The following is a 21521-nucleotide window of genomic DNA, read 5'->3' as shown; positions in this document are numbered from 1 at the left end:
TGAATGACATTTATCATAATGGCTTTGATTTAGTTTGTTCCAGCCACAGGAGTTTGTTAGTGACGTCCATCTGTTTTGAGCTAGTCAAGTCTGGGCGGTTTGAGATAGAAAGGAAGTAGTATTTTAGAAATGGTATCAGTTGATGTTATCCTACACTGTAAGCTGATCAGTGGTGGAAATAATGTGAATGCTAAATGTCAGTTTTACTTCAGTTATGTGTTTAGAAATATTCTTAGCAAAAGTCTATATCTCACCACATCAACCCAACTGTAAAGATCCAGAGTTTCATCCAAATCAGGATTCTACTCTTATAATGTGAGAAATTCACACAAAAGCCGCGTTTCAACCGAAATTACCCAGAACAATTTGGTTTTTTTTCCTGTTGCTGTCTGCGTTTCCATCGCCATTGCGGTCTAAAGTACCGTGAAGATTAGGCAAATTAGTCTGGGGACGCAGGACTGCGTGCGACTTTTCAGTTCCCGCTGGATTTCGTCCTCTGCATATAAGCTTAATAAAGCCTGAACATTGTTGTAGGTCCATCTGTCGTATTTTTTAAACTCCATTTGCTGATTTGAATAGCTAACAACTCTTACTGCTCGCACCACAATGGTGGTTGAAATAAAATATTGCGTGGAGTCAACCAATCAAAATGTTCAGCACTCAAGTCCCACCCACGAAAGTTCCTGAACTTTGAAAAAAATACTACAGCACATAACAAGCGGCATAAAAGTGCAATCTTCTAAGGCACTGTAAATCTACTCAGAAACGTAAATACTTTGAGTGAGCAAACATTTAGGTGAGATAATAGTCATTTAACACTCCCATCAAATTAAAAAACATCCCTCATAAGAATCACCAAAGAGGAGAATTTTACAAAATGAATTTCAGGCCCTGCAAATGTTGATGTATTCTGCTGCATTGTCCACAATGTTGGACAGGCCAGGGCTGAGGTTTGTTAAAGGGATAGTTCCCCAAAAAATGAAAATGTTGTCATCACTTACTCACCCTCAAGTTGTTCCAAACCTGTATGAGTTTCTTTCTTCTGTTGAACACAAAAGAAGATATTTTGAACAATGTTGGTAACCAGACAGTTGACGGTAGCCATTGACTTCCATAGAGCTCCGGAGGTCACGTGACCCATTCTGTTTACGACGCCATTTTGGCAGGCAAGAACAGCTGGCGCCAGCATGAGTTTCAAGGCAACAGAGTTCACTGCGCACTTTAATTCAAAAGACATAGACTTTTGCATAGCATAAATATATTTATGATTAAACATAACAGATCCCTATAATGTCCCTGGGGTGCTTTTCACGTGTATCGATAAAGGAACGGATAGCTTTCCTGTCAGGACGCCTGTTGCACCAGGTTTGGAACAACTTGAGGGTGAGTAAATGATGACACAATTTTAGTTGAGGTTGGGAGGAAAGGGAAACTGGATTGTGCAGTACAGATAAAGTAGGTTTGTACAGTTGAGTCCAAACACAACTGTTGAGTTTGCTACCTAAAAGTGATCTGTTCTTCTACCAGCTGCAGTGTGCAATAGTGTTGTCATATCCATTTCTTAAGACCGGTGGTTCACATGAGCAGCCTGGTTCTCCAGTGTCACTTAAAACTTGAATGAGTAAAAGATTATACATGGACACCCAAATTGGCCGCAGTTGTAATTTCTTCACATTAATTTATTAGTAAAGCCGTTGTAAAAACGACATCAAGAATTGAATTAATTTGAGCAGTTATCCCTGATAAATGGAGCACAAAAGAAGAATTCTCATTCATTTTCACAATAGAAAGAGTTTGTCATGACAGACTCTATTCAGTAATTTGCAGCACATTATGGGATTTGTAGTTCATTCATTCGTGTTAAGATGTCAAGTGCACAGGTTTGTTCCTAAGGAGAGCAAACGCTGTGGTTTGTTGGTATTCAGGAAACCTAAGCAGAAATTACACGGCACTTTTTAATAAAAGCATTCTACATGATTCTGGAATTAATTGAAAGGCCTTTTTTGAAGAATTTGCTTCATTTCAGTTGTTAGCCACTGTACCTGACCAAGGAAATAAATGTATGTACAGAAGAAACTTTCTTCGCCTCATAAAATTTGGGGAAATGCAAGAATTGTTTTCCCTGTAATGTTGATAGTTGGAATTTGTAATGATAACGTCTTAGTTTGTCCAATCCAGAGATCATTTTAGAAACTCCATTTATTGTTCTATCAAGAAAGTTCCTAATATTTTAGGGATGCATCGATAATATCGATGCATCCCTAGAAATATTAGGAACTTCCATATGATATTAATTGAATTAATATCATATGAAAATTTTGGCTGATATCGATAACAGATCATTCTTTGTATTTGATGTTTTCAATATATTGTCTGATAAATCCACATTTTTTTAATAATTTGAGACCCTGATTACAAAAACAAAAGTCTCACCATTACATGCCATGTCCCAAGCACAATTATAATGATGTTCTCATGATAATTTTATGTAGCCTATATGACAGACATGCCAAACGTTGTACTTAACTGTAGTTTTCTTTTTTAAGTGATTCAAATCATATTTAAAGCAGTTCAAAACCATAATGGTGAACAGTGCACATCTGAAGTGTCTCAGCTGAAGGAAATAATCCAGTATTTATTGACTTTATATCGGCTAAATTTTGTTATTGGGCAGATAACGATAACATTAAAAATAATAAACATATATTGGTCAATATATTGTGCGTCCCTAAATATTTCTAAAACTTTATGAAAATGGAAATGTTTTACTATGGCACTATAACACAGCTTATTCACTAGCTGTTTCACTAGTTGTTTAAATAATTAGTGTTTGTTTGTTTGTTTGTATGTGTACAATAGATAAGATCATAGATTGAGACATCTTGACCTCAGTTGCACTCCAGTTAGCTGCTTTGGTTCAATATGGCTCATAATGTATAGGTTTTATGCTACACACCTTATCAGGCAAAGTCTGTAAAAGATGTCGAAGAAGCCACTTTAGCACTGGCTGAGCACATTCAATAATGCGTGGACTCTCTGCCAGGGTTTTCTCATTGATTACAATACAACAACAAAAGACCAACTCACAGCACACAAACTTATGACAAACAATAATTACCACCAGTTACACAGTTTAATCCATTGCTTACCAAAATGCCAAGGCCTTCATTTATCTTTCTGGCTTTCGCTAGTTAGTACAGCTCTTTTCATCCTTTCCGTCCTCATATTTCCCTGGTAGTCATCACATCAGATGATTATTCTTTGTTCTCTTTTTCCCTGTGTATGGATGGAGGAGATATTTAACCGAGACCAAAGCTAGTGTCCTCCACAAATTCTTGGATGCAATTATGCTTGCCTTTCTGGAATTAGAAGAATTGAGGAATTTGAATTTAATGCAGGTATACAGGGTTCACTGGGATAGTGAAAGCAGACAGAGGAAATAATGAGATAAAGCAAGCAAGAGAAGCAGAACGTATAAAAAAGGAAGCGCCAAGGGCGCTGTTGTGTGATGTGAAGGCCTGTGGCACATTTTGTTGTCCGTTTTTGCCAGTAATGCAGTTATGCAGCCATGACTTTGGGCCACAAACTGCCTGATCATCTTTGTCACCATCTCATCTAACCTGGACTCGGGGTCTGGTCAACCTTGGATACCAAGAGCATGTTCACAGATGTTTCGTTAGGCCAAGTAGAAGCTTACCCACCATGATACAACACCCACAAGACACCAGAACCACTACCATCATGCCTCCTTGTACAAGCTCATTTAAATGCCGAAGAGTGGGTTTATCCCTAAAGGCTCCTCCTGGTGGCTAAAGGAAGTCACCACTGTCCTATCCCACTTAGCTCAATCCCGTCCATCCCAGCCTCGCTTGAGGTTGATGCAAATGCGATGTGACATATCCAGGGTGCTGGTCCAGAGTGCTAATCATTGGTAATCTAATCCAGAGGAGATTAGATAAGAGGAGGGAACACAGGATGCTGAGAACGGCTCTCTCTGGCTTAACAGAAGGCGGCCACTATGTCCACGTTATGCTGAAGATTGTCACGTCTTGATTGTCACGATTCGCTAACTGGAGCTGTGTTTGGAATTTGGGATTGCAGTTGGCGACAACAGCCAGTTGGAGTTCAGCATTGGAACCGAAGACCTTGTCACTTTTTCCGTGCGCTGATGGTGTGCTTTTGAGTGGCACCGCCTTGTTTATGGGATCTAGTCTTGTTCCTGCTTGCATCATCATAAAAGTGCTGTCCTTCTGTGGGATTAGCATTAGCATGTGGCTGTAGTCAGATTGAAACCGATTCTGGCACCTTGTTCAACTTTTTTGAATTTCTGGACCAAATATTTTCTGGAGCACTTTCTGCAGTTTCACTGATCTGTCTCCAAGCTTGTTGAAAACAGAACTGCCGGTTCGTCTTTGAACAAAACCAGAGGAGGTCATTTCATAATTGTTTTGCTTTGAAGTCCCATCACCAGAAGTGGAGATGCTTAACCAGGGTGCTGTGATGATATTCACAGGGGTCTGTGGGGCGTTAGTGGTCATGGCAGTGGCCTACTACGCCTACTGGTGAGTCTGACTAATAGTTATCCAAAGCAACGGTGGATTGATTAGGCCACCTGCTGCTTATCTAAAGGGTTATTGGATTGGGAACAGAGAAAGGTCAAGTAAGAGCCTCCTTGCCTAAGTCTTTCATTTGTTAGTTTGTAGTTACTCGCTCTCAGATCATATTTGTGGGTGTTTAGGACACTGTGATGACCACCTGTTGCTCAGTTGTATCTAGAACAACTGAAAGGTCATATGGAGTTTCATTCTTTTTATCTATATATTCTTTGTCCATATGACTTTAAAGCTTTTCAGAGAGTCAAACAGGCAAATTGAAAATTGTTGTATTAATGTATCTGAAAATTGAGCCGCTGTGGAAGGTACTTGCCATCTCTGAAGCACAATCTGACTACTTCTTTTTGAAGAAGTGTTGAGGCTGTTTCTCAGCTGAAGTGTTTCTCATTTCTCTTTTTTTGTCCCGTAAGGTTTTAAGGTTGGTAACCTTCTTTTTAGAGGTACATTTTTGGCCATCTTGGAAAAAGATGGCCCCAGGCTATCTAGTGATGCAGGCCAGACAGCTGTTTCCTCCTAAGCTGGTTGATCCCTCCATCTCTAATCCATCCACCCTATCTCTTTTTATATTGCTGTGTAGTCCTCTTGCTACAAAGTAAATGAGGAACCAGATCTAAATTACGATGCACCTAATTTATTTTGGCACGTGGCAGTAATCATTTTAGGTTAAGTGTTGTTTTGTATAAGTATTGTTACATTAAAAAAAATGTTTGAAAGAAATATTTTACCCCCAAATTTTATAATTTATTTTAGTTCTTCCAAAGAATACAGAAAGGGATGTTTGGAAGTGTCTCGGGAATAAGGGCTGTTGAACAAAGCACCTTTGATACACATTTTCTGAGCCTTCTAACACCATTCATCTTTTGTATGAGAAACGGGAGCATCTACATTTACATATATTCAAACATAATGCACCACGACATTCTGTAACAGATTTGAGACATTTTAAAGCTGCGACTGAGAAGGACAAGTTGTATGGACCATATGAACTCCTCTTTTTTTCTGTTCCTATTCACTTTCATTATATCGAAAAGTAAAGCGCCAGAGCATTCCACACATTAAAGTGCCCCTATTATGCTATATGTAGGTCTCCTACAACAGGTTTACATGCATCAAAGGTCAAAAAACTACTTAATTTTCTCATAATATATATTACACATCACCACATTTTTCACTGATTCTCAAACACCTCGTCGGATGAATCATTCTCTCTAAATCCCTCCTTTCGAAAAGCTACTCTGCTCTGATTGCCAAGATGACCCAGTGTTTTGTGATTGGTCTACCGCTTACAGCACGTGTTTCGGAAGCTAAACGCCCATTACCATAACTGAACTTCAGCTGTGGAGGCTTCCTCAGTCCTCAGCGATTGTACACACTGTAAAGACAGTAACAATGACGTCGATTTTACCACATCAATCCGATCACAAGTCTGATGATGAAACATTGGAAGAACTAGTCATTCGACCCTAACCTCCATTGCATAAATGACTTGAGCTGGACATTTCTCAGTGATGCGCTACTCATTTTGAGGTACATTATGAGATGTTGCAACTGTAGTTCCTCACCATCAGCATTAACAAGTGTACGTCCATCAACAAACCAATGTGTATATTTCTAATTTATTGCGGTGCACATGCGGGAACTGTATCGAGCACTAACGTGAATGACAGATGTAACAAAGTTTGCAAAACAAATCTTGCTCCATCCTTAATCTTTGCTCAAAGTAGTAAGAACGACAGACAATTAATAGACCGCCGGTTAGCCGTAAACTTGCACAATATAAAACACAAAACTACGTATTTGACCACATGGATTAAGGGGGTTTAATCTGACTGTAAAATTGTGTAATAATTCACACTTTGTCTCACCAAATAGTATCTAACATATTAATTTGTGTCTCTCAATAACGCTCTTCATTCCCTTGGTTCAGGGTTCATTCCCTTGGTTCAGTAGCACGCTCAGTCTGGCTGTTGTCTGTTGTGTTAATGGTCTCAGTTGGTGGAGAAAGCGGGGTTTCTCGTTGGCTGAGCCAGTACTCTGCTCTGGCAAGTTGATCAGGTGATCCCTCAGATAGCGTATACACACTCCCCCTCACACACCTAGTGCAACTCATTAACTGGCGTGAGGTTTTTGGCATTCAGAGCACTCTGCCATTCCCTTGTTCTCAAACACACACACACACACACACACTTTGGTAAGATTCCAAAGTTTGATTCAAGTGCATGCAGTGGTGGCTATGAGGACAGAGTTCAACTCTTTCCTTTCCCACCCTCTCTCTTTTTCCTCCTTCCAGTTAGTCTCTCTGTCCAAACTAAAGTCACAGTTAACTTAGCACTCTGCCTGTGGATCTTCATCTAAGGTTAGTGCTGTTTGTGTTTTTGTTTGTCTTGGCTGATATACTGGTAGAGGAACCAAAGCATTTGTGTAGGTTTAAACTTTTATTCGCTGGTCTCTGGCTGCCCTCATGTTGTAACATGATCGTTTTGTGTTCGTTTCGAAACGGCAGCACATAGATTTGGCAGATTTACTATTATGCTAAAAGCTAATTCACATTGACTAGATGACAGCTTAGAGGTATTAGCTTTTTTTTGTAGAGGATTATTACATTTTCTGAAGAAATTTTGAGAGCTACTTGCATGTGCAAAACTCGACACAATACTATTACTACAATGCTATTTACTTGCTAGGTGTTCCGTGACACCCCTTGTTTTAAGTTTTTTTCTTCTTCAGTAGAATACCAGCCTCTGGTATTTAGTGCCAATACTAAATCAATACCTTAGGTATTAAACAAGTGACCTGGCTGATTAAATGAAACGAGTGTATAGATTTAATAATTCAATGTCTTTATCAATGTAATTTGCCATCAATCCTATTCTTTTTTCTTTTTTTTTTAGTTAATGTATTCAGTTTCCTCTTTAGGTGAGAAAAAATGTGAATGCATTTTCAATTAATTTGGTAGAAATTCATTGTGGAATTATGTGCATAAAGGTACACAATGGAGATAGATTATAAATATCATAACCACTTCTCCTATATTTTACATGCTAATGTGACATGTTTTTGCTGCGACCATATGATGATCAATTAATGTTTGCACAAAAATACCATTTATTGCATTGTTGTTTAGGTCAGGCAGAAATGTGCAAAATTCAAACACATAATAGTGACAAGTACAGACTGGCCACAAAATTCTTGGTTTATCATTGTTAGTAGGCTTGCTACGATAGTCGGTGTTGCCGGTGTTACCGGTGTCCAGACTCAACACCGGTTACATCACTTGCCCACCGTGGCACCGCCCACCGTCTTTTTGATTTTTTTTTTATAGTAATAAAATAATTTAGTTCAGTTAGAGAACAGACAATACAAATAAAAACTGAACGTATCTGCTTAATAAAGCAGGATCCGACCGTGAGTCTCGGAGGCGGCAGGAGTCATTCATCAGATTTAAGAGTGAGGAGCTGACGGAGATGATCGCGGAAGATTTGGTTTCAAAGCGAAACGTAAAAGCGCCTATTTAAGGGAGTTTGTCATTTGTTTTGTTGTTGTGTTTTTCATTAAAAATAATAGGCTAATGAACCCACAATTGAAGCAACCCGCAGCCGAATTGGCGCTAATTAAAAACCGAAAGTAAAATGTGCACGGCCGCACAGAGCGCGCATTGTTTACTTTCGCCTAGCTCCGCAGTGCGAGCCTCCGCGCTACGCTGACTGCGCGCATTTATTTTTGCCGCGCGCACCCTCGCGCTCGTGCGGGCGCGTCGAGTATAAACGAGGCTTTACGGGCGAACTAACAGGTGCATTCATGGCGTGCATCTCAATCATAGACTGATCAATGCTTGATCAGTGCCCTGACTACTGATTCTGAAGTAGGGAAATGATTGAGACGCGCCCATGGCCTCACAGAGCACGCATTTACAGACAAGCTGTCATTCACGGTGTGCGCGCACTGGCGCGTTTTCAGTTCAGAACGGTCGTGTGCATGTTACTTTCGGTTAGATAGAATTAGTGATTTAAAAGCCTCCGCCGGTGACACCGGTATTACCGGTGTTGTCACACATCAATTAACCGGTGGGAAAATTTCCTCACCGTCACATCCCTAATTGTTAGGCATCATTCATAGATCTTATGACTCTCTTAATCCACCATAACCTTTTTGCTAGCTGCTCGCTCGCAACAGGGATTTTACACACACAAAAACACCATGAAACGACCGATTGTGCAGATAATGTTGGGCTTAAAGTATAGGCCATCGGGCAAAATGAATGTAATCCACACAGCAGTTTTGCACTTTGTAATGATATTAGTTGGTGTAGTAGGATGGTTGACTGAACTGAACTTTATCAGAGCAGACACGGTTAACACTTTATTTTACAGTGTCCTTGTTATACTTGTTACATGTAATTACTATATTATAACTGTAAATTATGCATAATTACATGCAACTAACCCTAAACCGACTTTATTACTAACCCTATAGTAAGTACATGTAGTTCATTATTATTACTCAGTGCTTAAATGTATAATTGCACTGTAACACGGACACTTCTGTAACCCAGACACATACTAGCAGAGAAAATTATAGTATTAATAGGGTCAGACGGGCCACCTGCAGGTTACTAGATGGGCAGTTGAAGTAGTTTGGCAACTTCATCCAGAGTATCAGATAAACCTGGAGCGAGCAGAGTGACTGGTTTTCTGCACTAAGCTGCAATCCTCTCTTTTCCTTTGGTTAAGCTTGCTTTAAAAGATTATTTGGCACGTAAATTTGCTGAAATGTTTAATTTGTTGGAGTATTATTTGATATTAATCCAGTACTTTCTCTTGCAGTTGTTGTCTTGTTATCGGATTAAGCGGCGCTGGAAGATAAAGCTTGATAAGCTTTCAAAATCTATTTGTCACTGGAGACCTTTAGATCCAATGAATTGTGTCTTCATTTGTGAGTTCACAGTGAGATTTTTGTACATGACAAGTCATGTTGAGAGATGCTGCCGTGTTATAAAAGAGTGAGAGATAAAGTTGGGGAGGGAAAGGAGCTGCAAAAACGAGGCACTGTCAATGTATGTGAGAGAGCGAGAGCGAGAGAGAAATTGGAGGAGGTGACTGGAGCTCCTCCAATTGGGTGAGAGGGTGTGCGTTTGCGTGGGGCATGTGTAGTGCAGTTGTATGTGCGCACACACAGTGCTGCTGCATGTGGAATTTTGGGTGCCTTAGGGGTCTGTGGTCATGAACTCTCGCCTACTTTACATTGGATCTTCATATTTTGTGAGAGTAAAAATGAACGGGACTAAATGTTGTTGGTCACTGTTGTATTCGCGACTGGGGCTGTCATAAATTCTCTAAATGTCTCCTTTTCTCTCAGGTCGGTGGTACTAAGTGAAGGGCCGTGTAAAAGAGGGTTGTAGAGAAGAACCCACTGTGGTGAGTTATACCTTTGTTCACAAAATTGACTTAGATAACCGAGATGATTAGACGTAACACTTTATTTTAAGGTGACGTAGTTACACATTACTACATGTGCTTACTATAGTAATAACAGTAAATTATGCACACTTTTACAAATAACTAACCCTAAACCAATCCTTAACTGTAACTCTATAGTACGTACATGTAGTTAATTGATATTACTCTGTATTTATTTGTGTAAGTACAATGTAATACGTCACCTTAAAATAAAGTGTAAGCGATTAAACATATTAAAGGTCCCATGGCATGAAATTTTCATTTTATGAGGTATTTCAACATTAATATGAGTTCCCCTAGCCTGAATATTGTCCCCAAGTGGATAGAAATGTTGATCGGTGTCTTTCTCTGCCTTTGAGAAAATGACAGGCCAGACAAGCCAATCCTGAAGTCTCCTGTTTTGACGTCCACACAGGAACAGTTACCTCCCTTTCCTCCACCCAGAGAATCTGGCACGCCCATGCAAACGCTTGAGAGATCATGGGTTGTGAACGAGTGAACGCTGGCAGTTTCTCAGTGTTTGGATGTACAAATGAAAACAGAAGTCTTTTTTCAGTTCCTTCTGATCTGTGATCAGTGATTTCTTATGTGTAGCTAATTATTTATTATTCGTGCACACACTGCGTCTTCTCTCTCTCCCGACAGAACGGTGTTTTCTATCTTGTGAGTCAGTGTTTTTGTACGTCCTCGTCGCGTCTATCTGTTCTTAAATGTGCATACAGTCGGGAGTTTCTGCTTAACATTGGCAGAGCCACAACTTTAGAGATAAACCTCACACACGCCGAAGCTCGGCCTTCAACATCCCGACCCCCAGTACTGCATCTGGCCCACAGCGGAGGCACCAAACGCGGCGTGAGATTAAGCAGAAGGGGGTAAGCGTGAGGGTATCCGGGCTAGGCTAGCCAGCTTTCCCCACAATAAACTGGATTACATTCGATTACTGCTGTTGTGTCTTTGTTTGCGCTGTGTAACGTTACTCAATGCGCGTCACTGACGCTTTTCATATGATTGGAACATATCTAGAAATAATGCTTTAATCAAACTTACTAACTCGTTCATCTCGCTGTAATGGTACATTGCATGTGTTACAAAGTTGGTAGAATAATGATGAAGAGGACTCGGCGTGACTGGGATTCGTGTTTATTCAGAACTCTCAGATACAAACACAATAAACTTGCGCTGACAGACAGCGCTCTCATAACTCAGTAGTTACTATAAATAACTTTGTTAGCAATCGCTCCGTCTCCGTGATGTCCGGTTCGCGAACGAATCATTCTTTTGAATCGGTTCTTTTTAGTGAACCGAACCAGTTCACCAAATCGGACTGAATCGTTCTAAACGGTTCGCGTCTCGAGTCAGCGCTGATCCATAATTTACTAAAGTTACTAACTTTCTGACATGAGTGACAGCCCCTCCGACTAGAAATAAACTAATAACCTGATGTATATTCTAGTAACTACAACAGTTCACCCTGAACTGAGACATGCTGAGAGAACTGATGAGAAGTGAACTCAGGTCCATCCGTCTCTCTGGCAGCAGCTCGTGCGTCGTAGACCTCGTTAAACCACGCCCCCTCCGCTCATTTCAAATGCAAAGATGTCAGCCAATCACAACAGTGGGCGTTTTTACTGAAGTCTCACAGCAGACACGCCTCTTGAAACGGGGCCTTCAGCCACAGGGCAAACAGCAGTATAGACAAAATGCCTTTTATTTCTAAATTATGACATTTTATGATGTAAAAATCATACTAACAATATAAGTACACCTCAGGAAACACTATAAAATAATAGAAAAATGCCATGCCATGGGACCTTTAAACATGAACATGGGAGAGCAACTGGTCCATGATTCTAATGCAAATGATAGTAATAATATTGATCAATGCTGAATGCATGCAGTTGTTCATAACGGCATGATTTGTGTGTGTGATGTTCATATTGTGTTAATATTTTGTGCATAACTCTGTCTGCTGCTTAATTGTCAGAGTAAGTTTTAATTTGGTGTCTCCCCTGTCTCTGCTCTCTTTCAGCAGTGTGTGTGGGTGTGTGTGAGGGAGTGAGTGAGTGTGTGTGTGGAAGGGGCTCTCAGTCATGGGTGTGGTGGCGTGGCTGAAGAGCCTGTTTGTACTGCAGCTCTTGATTGGCTTTGTGTTTGTGGTGAGCGGCCTCATTATCAACTTCACCCAGCTCTGCACCTGTGTGCTGTGGCCCTTCGACAAACAGCTGTACCGCAAGATCAACACCAGACTCTCCTACTCGCTATGGAGCCGTGAGTTGTTTTTATCTCAGCTGAATGTTCTGCACAGTGCACACGTTTTGCATATGTTTTTACAGACCTGTGTTAATAAGTTTTAGTTGCTTTTACGTGTACCGTAGGTACCTGTTACTGTAGTATATAAAGCATTTGCAGATCACTTTAGTATTATGCTAAGGAATGTAATGCTGCCTTCATGAGTTGTGCAGTGCAGGTTACTGGAAAAGGAGCTAACGCCATCATTCTTATTATGCAATATTTGTGAGGCATTATGTTGTTTGTACTACACTTCACACGCACAGACTTTTGTATATTTAGCAGAACTGGTCTTGAATGTTACATGCATGATCAGTGTTGGAGTAATGCATTAAACACACTTTCCATGAAGACGGTACATTACATTTATACAAATTATTTTTTAAATAAAAAAATTAGAATCTAAAAGACACAAATCCCATGGGTTTTGGTGTCAGAACAATTATTATCTAACATAGTAACCAGTGTTGGGGAAAGTTACTTTGAAAAGTAATGCATTACAATATTGCGTTGCTCCCTTAAAAAGTAACTAATTGAGTTACTTAGTTACTTTTTAAGAAAAGTAATGCGTTACATTACTTTTGTGTTACTTTTTCTCACCTGGGCTGGGCTTGTTTTTGTTTTTTTTATAACAAAAAGTTCTATTTTTGTGCAAATGTAAAGACCTCTACATTCCAAAATTGAAATCATAAGCCTCAGGCTAAGGTAAAAATGAAAATTCACGCATGAACAGTAGAGGGCGCAGCTCTGCTGTGCTGCCATTCTGGATAATGGAAGAATAGGTTGCTGGAGAAAAAAGTTTTACAAATAAAAACAAAAAAATCTAGTAATTTTTGCTCATGGTTTAACTGAATCATTAAAGGTCAGCAGCAAGACATTGGTCAATATAGGTAGATTAAATGCATAAAAATATTTGTTTTATTTAAAGGTCCCATGGCATGAAATTTTCATTTTATGAGGTTTTTCAACATTAATATGAGTTCCCCTAGCCTGAATATTGTCCCCAAGTGGATAGAAATGTTGATCGGTGTAAAACCGAGTTGTGGCTGTCTTTCTCTGCCTTTGAGAAAATGACAGGCCAGACTAGCCAATCCTGAAGTCGCCTGGTTTGACGTCCAAGCAGGCACGGTTTCCTCCCTTTCCTCCGCCCAGAGAATCTGGCACGCCCATGCAAACGCTCGAGAGATCATTGCATCATTGCTTGTGAACGAGTGAACGCTGGCAGTTTCTCAGTGTTTGGATGTACAAATGAAAACAGAAGTCTTTTTTCAGTTCCTTCTGATCTGTGATCAGTGATTTCTGATGTGTAGCTAATTATTTATTATTCGTGCACACAATGCGGCTTCTCTCTCTCCAGACAGAACGGTGTTTTCGTGTTTTATATCTTGTGAGTCAGTGTTTTTGTACGTCCTCGTCGCGTCTATCGGTTCTAAAATGTGCATACAGTCGGGAGTTTCTGCTCAACATCAGCAGAGATAAACCTCACACACGCCGAAGCTCGGCCTTCAACATCCCCGACCCACAGTACTGCATCTGGCCCACAGCGGAGGCACCAAACGCGGCGTGAGATTAAGCAGAAGGGGGGTAAGCTTGAGCATATCCGGGCTAGCCAGCCTAGCCCCACAATAAACTGGACTACATTCGATTACTGCTGTTGTGTCTTTGTTTGCGCTGTGTACTCAACGCGCGTCACTGACGCTTTTATTTTATTTTAAAAATAATGCTATTATCAACACTTACTTTTAACTCGTTCATCTCGACAGCTGTAATGGTACTTTGCATGTGTTACAAAGTTGGTAGAATAATGATGAAGAGGACTCGGTGTGACTGGGACTCGTGTTTATTCAGAACTCTCAGATACAAACACAATAAACTCGCGCTGACTGACAGCGCTCTCATAACTCAGTAGTTACTATAAATAACTTTGTTAGCAATCGCTGAGCTCAGTCTCTGATACATTAGTGATGTCCGGTTCGCGAACGATCTTTCTTTTGAACCAGTTCTTTTTAGTGAACCGAATCAGTTCACCAAATCGGACTGAATCGTTCTAAACGGTTCGCGTCTCCAGTCAGCGCTGATCCATAATTTACTAAAGTTACTAACTTTCTGACATGAGTGACAGTCCCTCCGACTAGAAATAGACTAATAACCTAAAGTATATGCTGTAACTAAAACAGTTCAGACATGCTGAGAACTGATGTGAAGTGAACTCAGGTCCATCCGTCTCCCTGGCAGACTCGTGCCTGCTCGTGCCTCGATAAACCACGCCCCCTCCGCTCATATAAAATGCAAAGATGTCAGCCAATCACAACAGTGGGCGTTTTTACTGAAGTCTCACAGCAGACACGCCTCTTGAAGCAGGGCATTCAGCCACAGGGCAAACAGCAGTATAGACAAAATGCCTTTTATTTCTAAATTATGACATTTTATGATGTAAAAGTCATACTAACAATATAAGTACAGCTCAGGAAACATTATAAAATAATAGAAAAATGCCATGCCATGGGACCTTTAACATTTCATTATTGGAGGTTTGCATAGCGCTCTGATTTTGCATTTGACTGATTTTATTCTTTTTGAGGAGTACTGAATCTTAATTGTGCAAGTGAGATCTAGAACTACAATAACCATCATGTTTACGCACAACGCCTCTGCACTTACTCTCGATTTTTCTCAACATGGGGACAGGAGAACTGTCAGTCAAATAAATGTGAAAAAATAATTCCGATATTTTTTTGTAAATTTGAAAAATAATGCGTTACTTTACTAGTTACTTGAAGAAGTAATCTGATTACGTACCTCAAGTTACTTGTAATGCATTTCCCCCAACACTGATAGTAACTAATATCTGTATGACAAGTAGGTATTTTTAAACGTACATTTTTCTAATTGGTGATGTACACTGTTATTTTTCAACGCGGAACTTTTATTATGCCGCTGACGACAGCTTCTTCCAGTCATGCGTATGTGTGGTAACGCAGCTCTGTTTTATCAAATTAGATACATTATTTGAGTGTGTTGAAAGTTATGTTATAATGCTACTCTGTGTGTTCGCTCGGCGGCTACTATGAAACACTTGTTTCACACCTCAGTGAGCTAGATGGATATTAGGCATGGTTAAACATGATACTCGCGCTAAATCAAGGAAATGAGATTTAAACAATAAGACTAACTGTGTTGAGCTGTATAAAAATGATTTGTTTTCTGTCGATGAATGTATTTAAACAGTTGCTCACCTGTCTAATAACACACATAATATATTAAAGTGTCTTTGGTGTTTCTATGGTTTCTACAAAATAAAAACGAAAATTGAGGGTAAAGCGGGTGTCATTGATAGACGATGCATGGACACAGTCCGTGTCCTGGTTAAAATTGCTTATTTCTCTGGATTTAAACATTCCTGGAAACATTTTGAATAATATAAATACAATATAAGTCAATAAAATATATGACATTGTTCTAGTGGTTTTTGGATAAATGAATCCAAAAATCTTACATATTGTGCCTTTAAATTCCTGTCCATTTATTTTTGTGTAATAGGAAAAAGGTTTTAATGTTTATTGCTCTCAAATAAAACCACACCAATCAGCATTTTATATGTTTAGATGTCCCAAGTTTTCCAACACTCAATTCAAATATATTTGCATTTACATTTACGTTTATTCATTTAGCAATTATGCTTACAAATGAGAATTATATAAGCTGAAGCAATTGATCCAAAGAAGGCAACAATTTGCATGCTGCTTGACACAACATAGATCATTCTAATTCATCGGGCATGAATTAGAATCACAACACTTTTGTCTTCTGTAGAGCTGCTTATAGCTGAATTGAACTTTACACAGTTATTGTTTGCATCATTCATTCAGTTTTTTTCCTGTTTATCACTGTAAAGCTATTTTGAAACCATTTGTATTGTATAAAGGTGACGTGACTTTTATGCTTCTTTCCTCACAGAGTTGGTGATGTTGTTGGAGTGGTGGTCTGGCACCGACTGCACTCTGTACACCGATCAGGCCACAGTGGATAAGTTCGGAAAAGAGCACGTCATCATCATCCTCAACCACAACTATGAGATTGACTTCTTGTGTGGCTGGACCATTTGTGAGAGATACGGCGTACTGGGGGTGAGTCCCGACGAGCAGTGAAGACAGCATAATGAAGTGAGAAGTCGTGAAGCGTGGTGTTAGCTTTGAGGTGTAATAGTCGTGTAGACCCGTCTCTGTCAACTTGAGTATATTTAAATGCATCCCAAATGAAATGCAACCACATAAATGTGTGAGAAAATTGTGCTCATGATGGGCAAAGTATTACACACACATATGACACTTTAATTTGGATGTTATAATGTGGCTCCTATTACAAGATACTCAATTTTCACAGTTCATTGAAACTAGTGTTGGGTTTTTACAATGCATCGTAATATCTTTTGTAATGAAATTTTGGCCGAAAATGTATTCATGAAAGAGCATAATTATGGTAAATACAATTTGAGACATGGGGTTTGGCCTGTGATGGCCATTAAATGATAACTGTGACTATATTAACATTGTTAACGTAGACGAAAAAATACTTATTTTGTCTATTTAAAAAAAATTCAAACGTAAGGAGAAAAAATATTACAGACTGCAGTACAATCCTCTACTACGAGCTTTCATGCTTGAGGTTGCCAGATGTCGCAAGCTTAAATCCTCCAATCAGAATTTTTTCTTTAAAAGGATAACCATGTGCACGCGGTCTCTCTGCGGTGGATCATCTAGCGACGCCGATGATCCAAAATCACTGACAAGCAAGTAAGCTGGAGTTTAGCGATCTCCATTGAGATAGAACACATTCTGCTTAAATGAAAGTGTCATTCAGTCAGTCTGTCACGAGCCGCTTGCGTTGTTTACTGTGACTAAATCTGCGATAAAACCTTCTCAGTGATGAACTGTAATAAATCCAAACATGGATCAGGTTGCTGAATAAATGCACTTACACAACCTCTGTGTGACAATACAAAGTCTTTTATGCTTGTGCAATTTTATAATTTTGAACAAAATAATCATGATTATCAATTTAACCATTATACAGCAGCATGACGAAAATGTGACTAAGTTTTCATTGATTGAAACTAGACTAAAATGCCCAGACATTTAGTCGACTAAAACTTTACCAAACAAAAACATGACACGGTTGACGGTTTGATAAAAATTAAAAAGTAAATTTAAGACAGGACTAAGACTAAAATAAAAAAAAATAGCTGACAAAATTAACACTATTGCCAAGGCAACCTTTATAATTTTCGTTTAAGTTTTTCATCAAAAGATAACATTAATAAATATATAACTGCTTTATTTAAATTAACTAAATGATTTTTAATAGTTTTAACACCGCTTTGTTCTATACTTAGTCATCATGATGAGGCTCAATCTCAAGAGATTAATTTGTTGGATGTTGGATTTAGTTGTTTTGATTGAATGGATGATTTGAAATCTTCTCTATCCTCTTTTACCTCTCTGAATCCTTTTTTGCATTTTCTATCCTCTCTTTATTTTCATATTTCTTATCCAGAGTTCTAAGGTTCTGGCAAAACACGAACTGCTGAAAGTGCCTCTGGTTGGCTGGACGTGGTACTTCCTGGAAATAGTTTTCTGTAAGCGGAAGTGGGAGGAGGACAGGGACACTGTCTTCAGTGGGCTGAACCGTCTCCGAGATTACCCAGAATACATGTGGGTGAGTACACTGACTGATTAGGATGCTCTACTAACCTAATAATTAAGCAGAGCTTTGACAAGTCCCTTAAGTGATGTGTACAGAGTGTTTGATTACTTGTTTGTCAAATTTGAAGCCAACCAAAACCTCAAATTGATTGTAAATCTCTAAATGCACAAAACAAATTTAATGGTTGAATTGAATGTTTTCTCTAGTTTTTGGTTATCCTTTTTACAGTTAGCTTTAAACCTTGCCGTTTCTAATAAAATTACATGACAAACCCAATTCACATTTGGAGCTTAGTGTTACTTTTGTACTGTGTTTGAGCAACATATGCACACAAACTGCAAACCCAGCTCAGTAAAGGTGTATTGACGCATTTAACAAAGACTCAGTGATTGCAAAAAATAAAAGAAATGGAAATCAGTGTGAATGCAAAGTAAGACTTTCCCCCCTACTCAATTCACAAGAGAAAGTTTTCTCTTTTAAAGGTGCTATATGTACGTTTTTGACTGTACTTAAGCATAAAAATACCACAATATGTTTGTAGATATTTAGGAAACATGCCAAGTTCACCCACTTGTTTCTCTGAAAAGCAAATGTGCGTTCCGTGTTGGAATGTCTGTTTTTCTTTTGGTCTGTGCGATATCGCATGTTGCCAGCTTACCCAATAGTATTTCGACACCACAGGTTGCCAGTTGGTGGAAAACACAGCGTATTGCTGCCATGGAAGCCAGCAAACTAACTGGGTCAGATATCGCAGATTCTACCCGAACTAAAAAGCCTTGACATCCATCTAATAATCTCTATGAACGGAAGCACATTAAAACGCGGATAAATCAACTCCTCAACTTATTGTGTAAGTCTCCTCGCCTTCCATTGTCAGTTGTGCTCGTTCCTGTAGCGCGTCCTTCAACTGGCAACCCTGAGTCTGAGGAGGAGGGGCGGAGAAAACAATATCAAGAATTTCATTCTTGAATACAGCACCTATAAAGGTTATAAAAAACACTAAATTATAATTAAAAAAAGCTTAATTAGAGACACATGGCAATCAAAATCTTCAAAGTCTTCATTTATGATCCCTGACATTCTTGTTTGGATTATGTAGTTTAGGGGGTTTATGTATGTATGTATTCTATTATATACCAACAATTGTACAGGAAACACTAGCAGGCGTGGTAGTGACTATGACCAACTACCCAGAAATGCATACTCAAAATACAGAATAAAAGACAAACATTCTCGGCACTTACAAATATTATATGCACTGTCCGGCAGTGTCCAAATTGCTGTTTGGATTTAAATAGGTAAATACTTAAGACTCTGTGATTGAATTATTATTGCAGGGATTATTGTGTTTCTAGTGTGTTATATATTTGGCAACAGTTCTTCAAACCCTAATTGATGTACCTCTTGATGGAAATAAATGTTGTGATGTTATTTCCATCAAGAAGTGCATACATTTTTGGTCAAGATCTTGTGTTGATGTGTGAAAAATGATTCTCTCTCCCAACATGCTAGAAACATAATAATCACTGCAGTAATGATCCAGTCATAGACTCCTAAGCATTTGCCTATTTAAATCAAAAACATCAACCTTTTTTTGGCCGGGCAGTGTATGTTTGTATATATACATCAGTGTTACTAGACGGGAGTCTATCTCCACCAGTGAGGTCACTTATGACGTGGTCGATTTGAAGTTTCCGATGGCAGAGATTACGAAGTGATAGGATTACTTTGTTTAACACTGACCTGAGAGTAACAATCCTCTGGTGTGTGTGCGTGTGTGTTTTGGCAGTTCCTGCTGTACTGTGAAGGAACGAGATTTACAGAAAAGAAACATCAGATAAGCATGCAGGTGGCTGAGAGTAAGGGCCTTCCAAAACTGAAGTACCACCTGCTGCCCCGCACCAAAGGATTCACCACTACACTGCAATGCCTGAAGGGAACAGGTCAGAACACTTCCACACACTCCATCACTGTCACAGAGATACTGTTTACACAAAGCTTAAATGCGTTACCCTGTTAAAAGAGTTAATTGCTTCCTGGGTGAGTGATGGACATGAGTCAAGAAAATACAAGTGTTCCCAAAGTGTCCCAGCTGAGAATGCTCTAAACCATAAATGTACTCAGATGGGCTCTTTCCTGGATTTTCACCACCCTGGTGTCTAATACTAATGTTCAAGTATCAAGTGTCCCTAGAATGTACATGTTCTTAGAAAACCTTGACATGCTGCCATTAGAAAATTCCACCACAGTGGTCGAGAGACAGAAGTCTGTCACATGCTGTTCTGAATATAGGCTGTGAGTGTAGACTATATTTTTAGCTATAGGCAACCTTTCAGAGGTTTGGGGTTGGTAAGATTTATAAAAGAACTCTTATGCTCACAAGACCGCATTTATTTGTCACATGATCCTTCAGAAATCATTCTATTATGCAGATTTGCTGCTAAAGAAACTTATCATCAATTTTGAAAACAGCTGTGCTATTTTTTTGAAAACCGTGATACACTTTTGATCAATTTAGTCAATTTCATTTATTTTTTAGATATGAACAGAAATTATGGAACTACACTGTGATGTCATCACTACACGTCATATGATGCTTACTATAATTGACTATGTTTGATCGATGCATGTGTGATATTGGGATTTTGTTCCGTGATTCATTCTAATTCAGTAATTACTTTTATTTGACGTCACTTGCAAATTGCTTGTTTCAATATTGTTCTTCCTCTAATGTGTTGACTGAAATGGACTTGTGAACTTGTTATGAATGCAGATCGGACATCATGAATATGTGCAGCCATGCTGCTCTGCTTTTCATACCAATTATACTCAATTCATGCTCTATTGAGCTTCTTCCCCTCGTATCCTGCCCTGAATACAATGCGATGCTCTCAATCTTTAATTACATTATTTTCTTTAAAGGACAAATTGCCATTATTTGCTAACCCTCATTTCTAAACCTGTATGACTTGTTTCCCCCTCTCTGGAACACAAAAGAAGATATTTTGAAGAATGTTGATAACCATTGACTTTCATTGTATGAACAAAAACACATGAGAATGAGTGAATAACTTTAGTTTGAACTCTCTATTTAAGTTCAAATGTTCCATTACATCACATCAGAATGCGTTTGTCCTGTTTTAACAGTAAAAGCTGTGTACGATGTCACGCTGAACTTCAAAGACAAGCAGAACCCGACCCTGCTGGGCATCGTTAGCGGGAAGAAATACAAAGCAGACCTGAGCGTCAGGTGAGTCACAGAGCTGAAGTTCACTTCATTCATTCCTTTTAATTGGGTATACTAGATTAGCTTAGCCTAGAAATCTAGACGCACCCTAGCGGCAGCAAATGTCATTTTGCGGCCAGGGTTGTCTAGCAACTGTCCGTTGGCTTGCAAGCTTGAAAAACTCAAACTCAGGCCAATCACATTGTGTATAGAGTCGGTGGGCGGGCTTAACAT

At 39.2% G+C, this 21521-nt stretch overlaps 1 protein-coding gene across 12 annotated transcripts in view; it reads left to right on the top strand.

Moving 5' to 3' along the window:
* The window catches only part of agpat3 (1-acylglycerol-3-phosphate O-acyltransferase 3), a 34803-nt gene that overhangs the window by 6893 nt on the left and 6389 nt on the right, over positions 1-21521 (top strand). Inside the window, exons 1-9 of one of the 12 annotated variants that reach the window (XM_079811716.1) lie at positions 6909-6969; positions 9969-10027; positions 10439-10595; positions 10715-10941; positions 12099-12337; positions 16316-16485; positions 17912-18073; positions 19851-20004; positions 21209-21311. In XM_079811716.1, the coding sequence (XP_079667842.1) occupies positions 12160-12337; positions 16316-16485; positions 17912-18073; positions 19851-20004; positions 21209-21311 (767 nt within the window). In that variant the 5' untranslated portion in view covers positions 6909-6969; positions 9969-10027; positions 10439-10595; positions 10715-10941; positions 12099-12159. Of the gene's footprint in view, positions 1-3938; positions 4563-6750; positions 6970-9270; positions 9546-9764; positions 9872-9968; positions 10028-10438; positions 10942-12098; positions 12338-16315; positions 16486-17911; positions 18074-19850; positions 20005-21208; positions 21312-21521 lie in introns of those variants that run through there. The other 11 variants (XM_079811726.1, XM_079811725.1, XM_079811724.1 and 8 more) reach the window with 11 other exon arrangements.

The sequence above is a fragment of the Gobio gobio genome (assembly GCF_949357685.1).
Source record: "Gobio gobio genome assembly, chromosome: 3".
Classification (NCBI taxonomy): domain Eukaryota; kingdom Metazoa; phylum Chordata; class Actinopteri; order Cypriniformes; family Gobionidae; genus Gobio; species Gobio gobio.
This window is presented reverse-complemented; position numbering and strand designations above follow the sequence as displayed.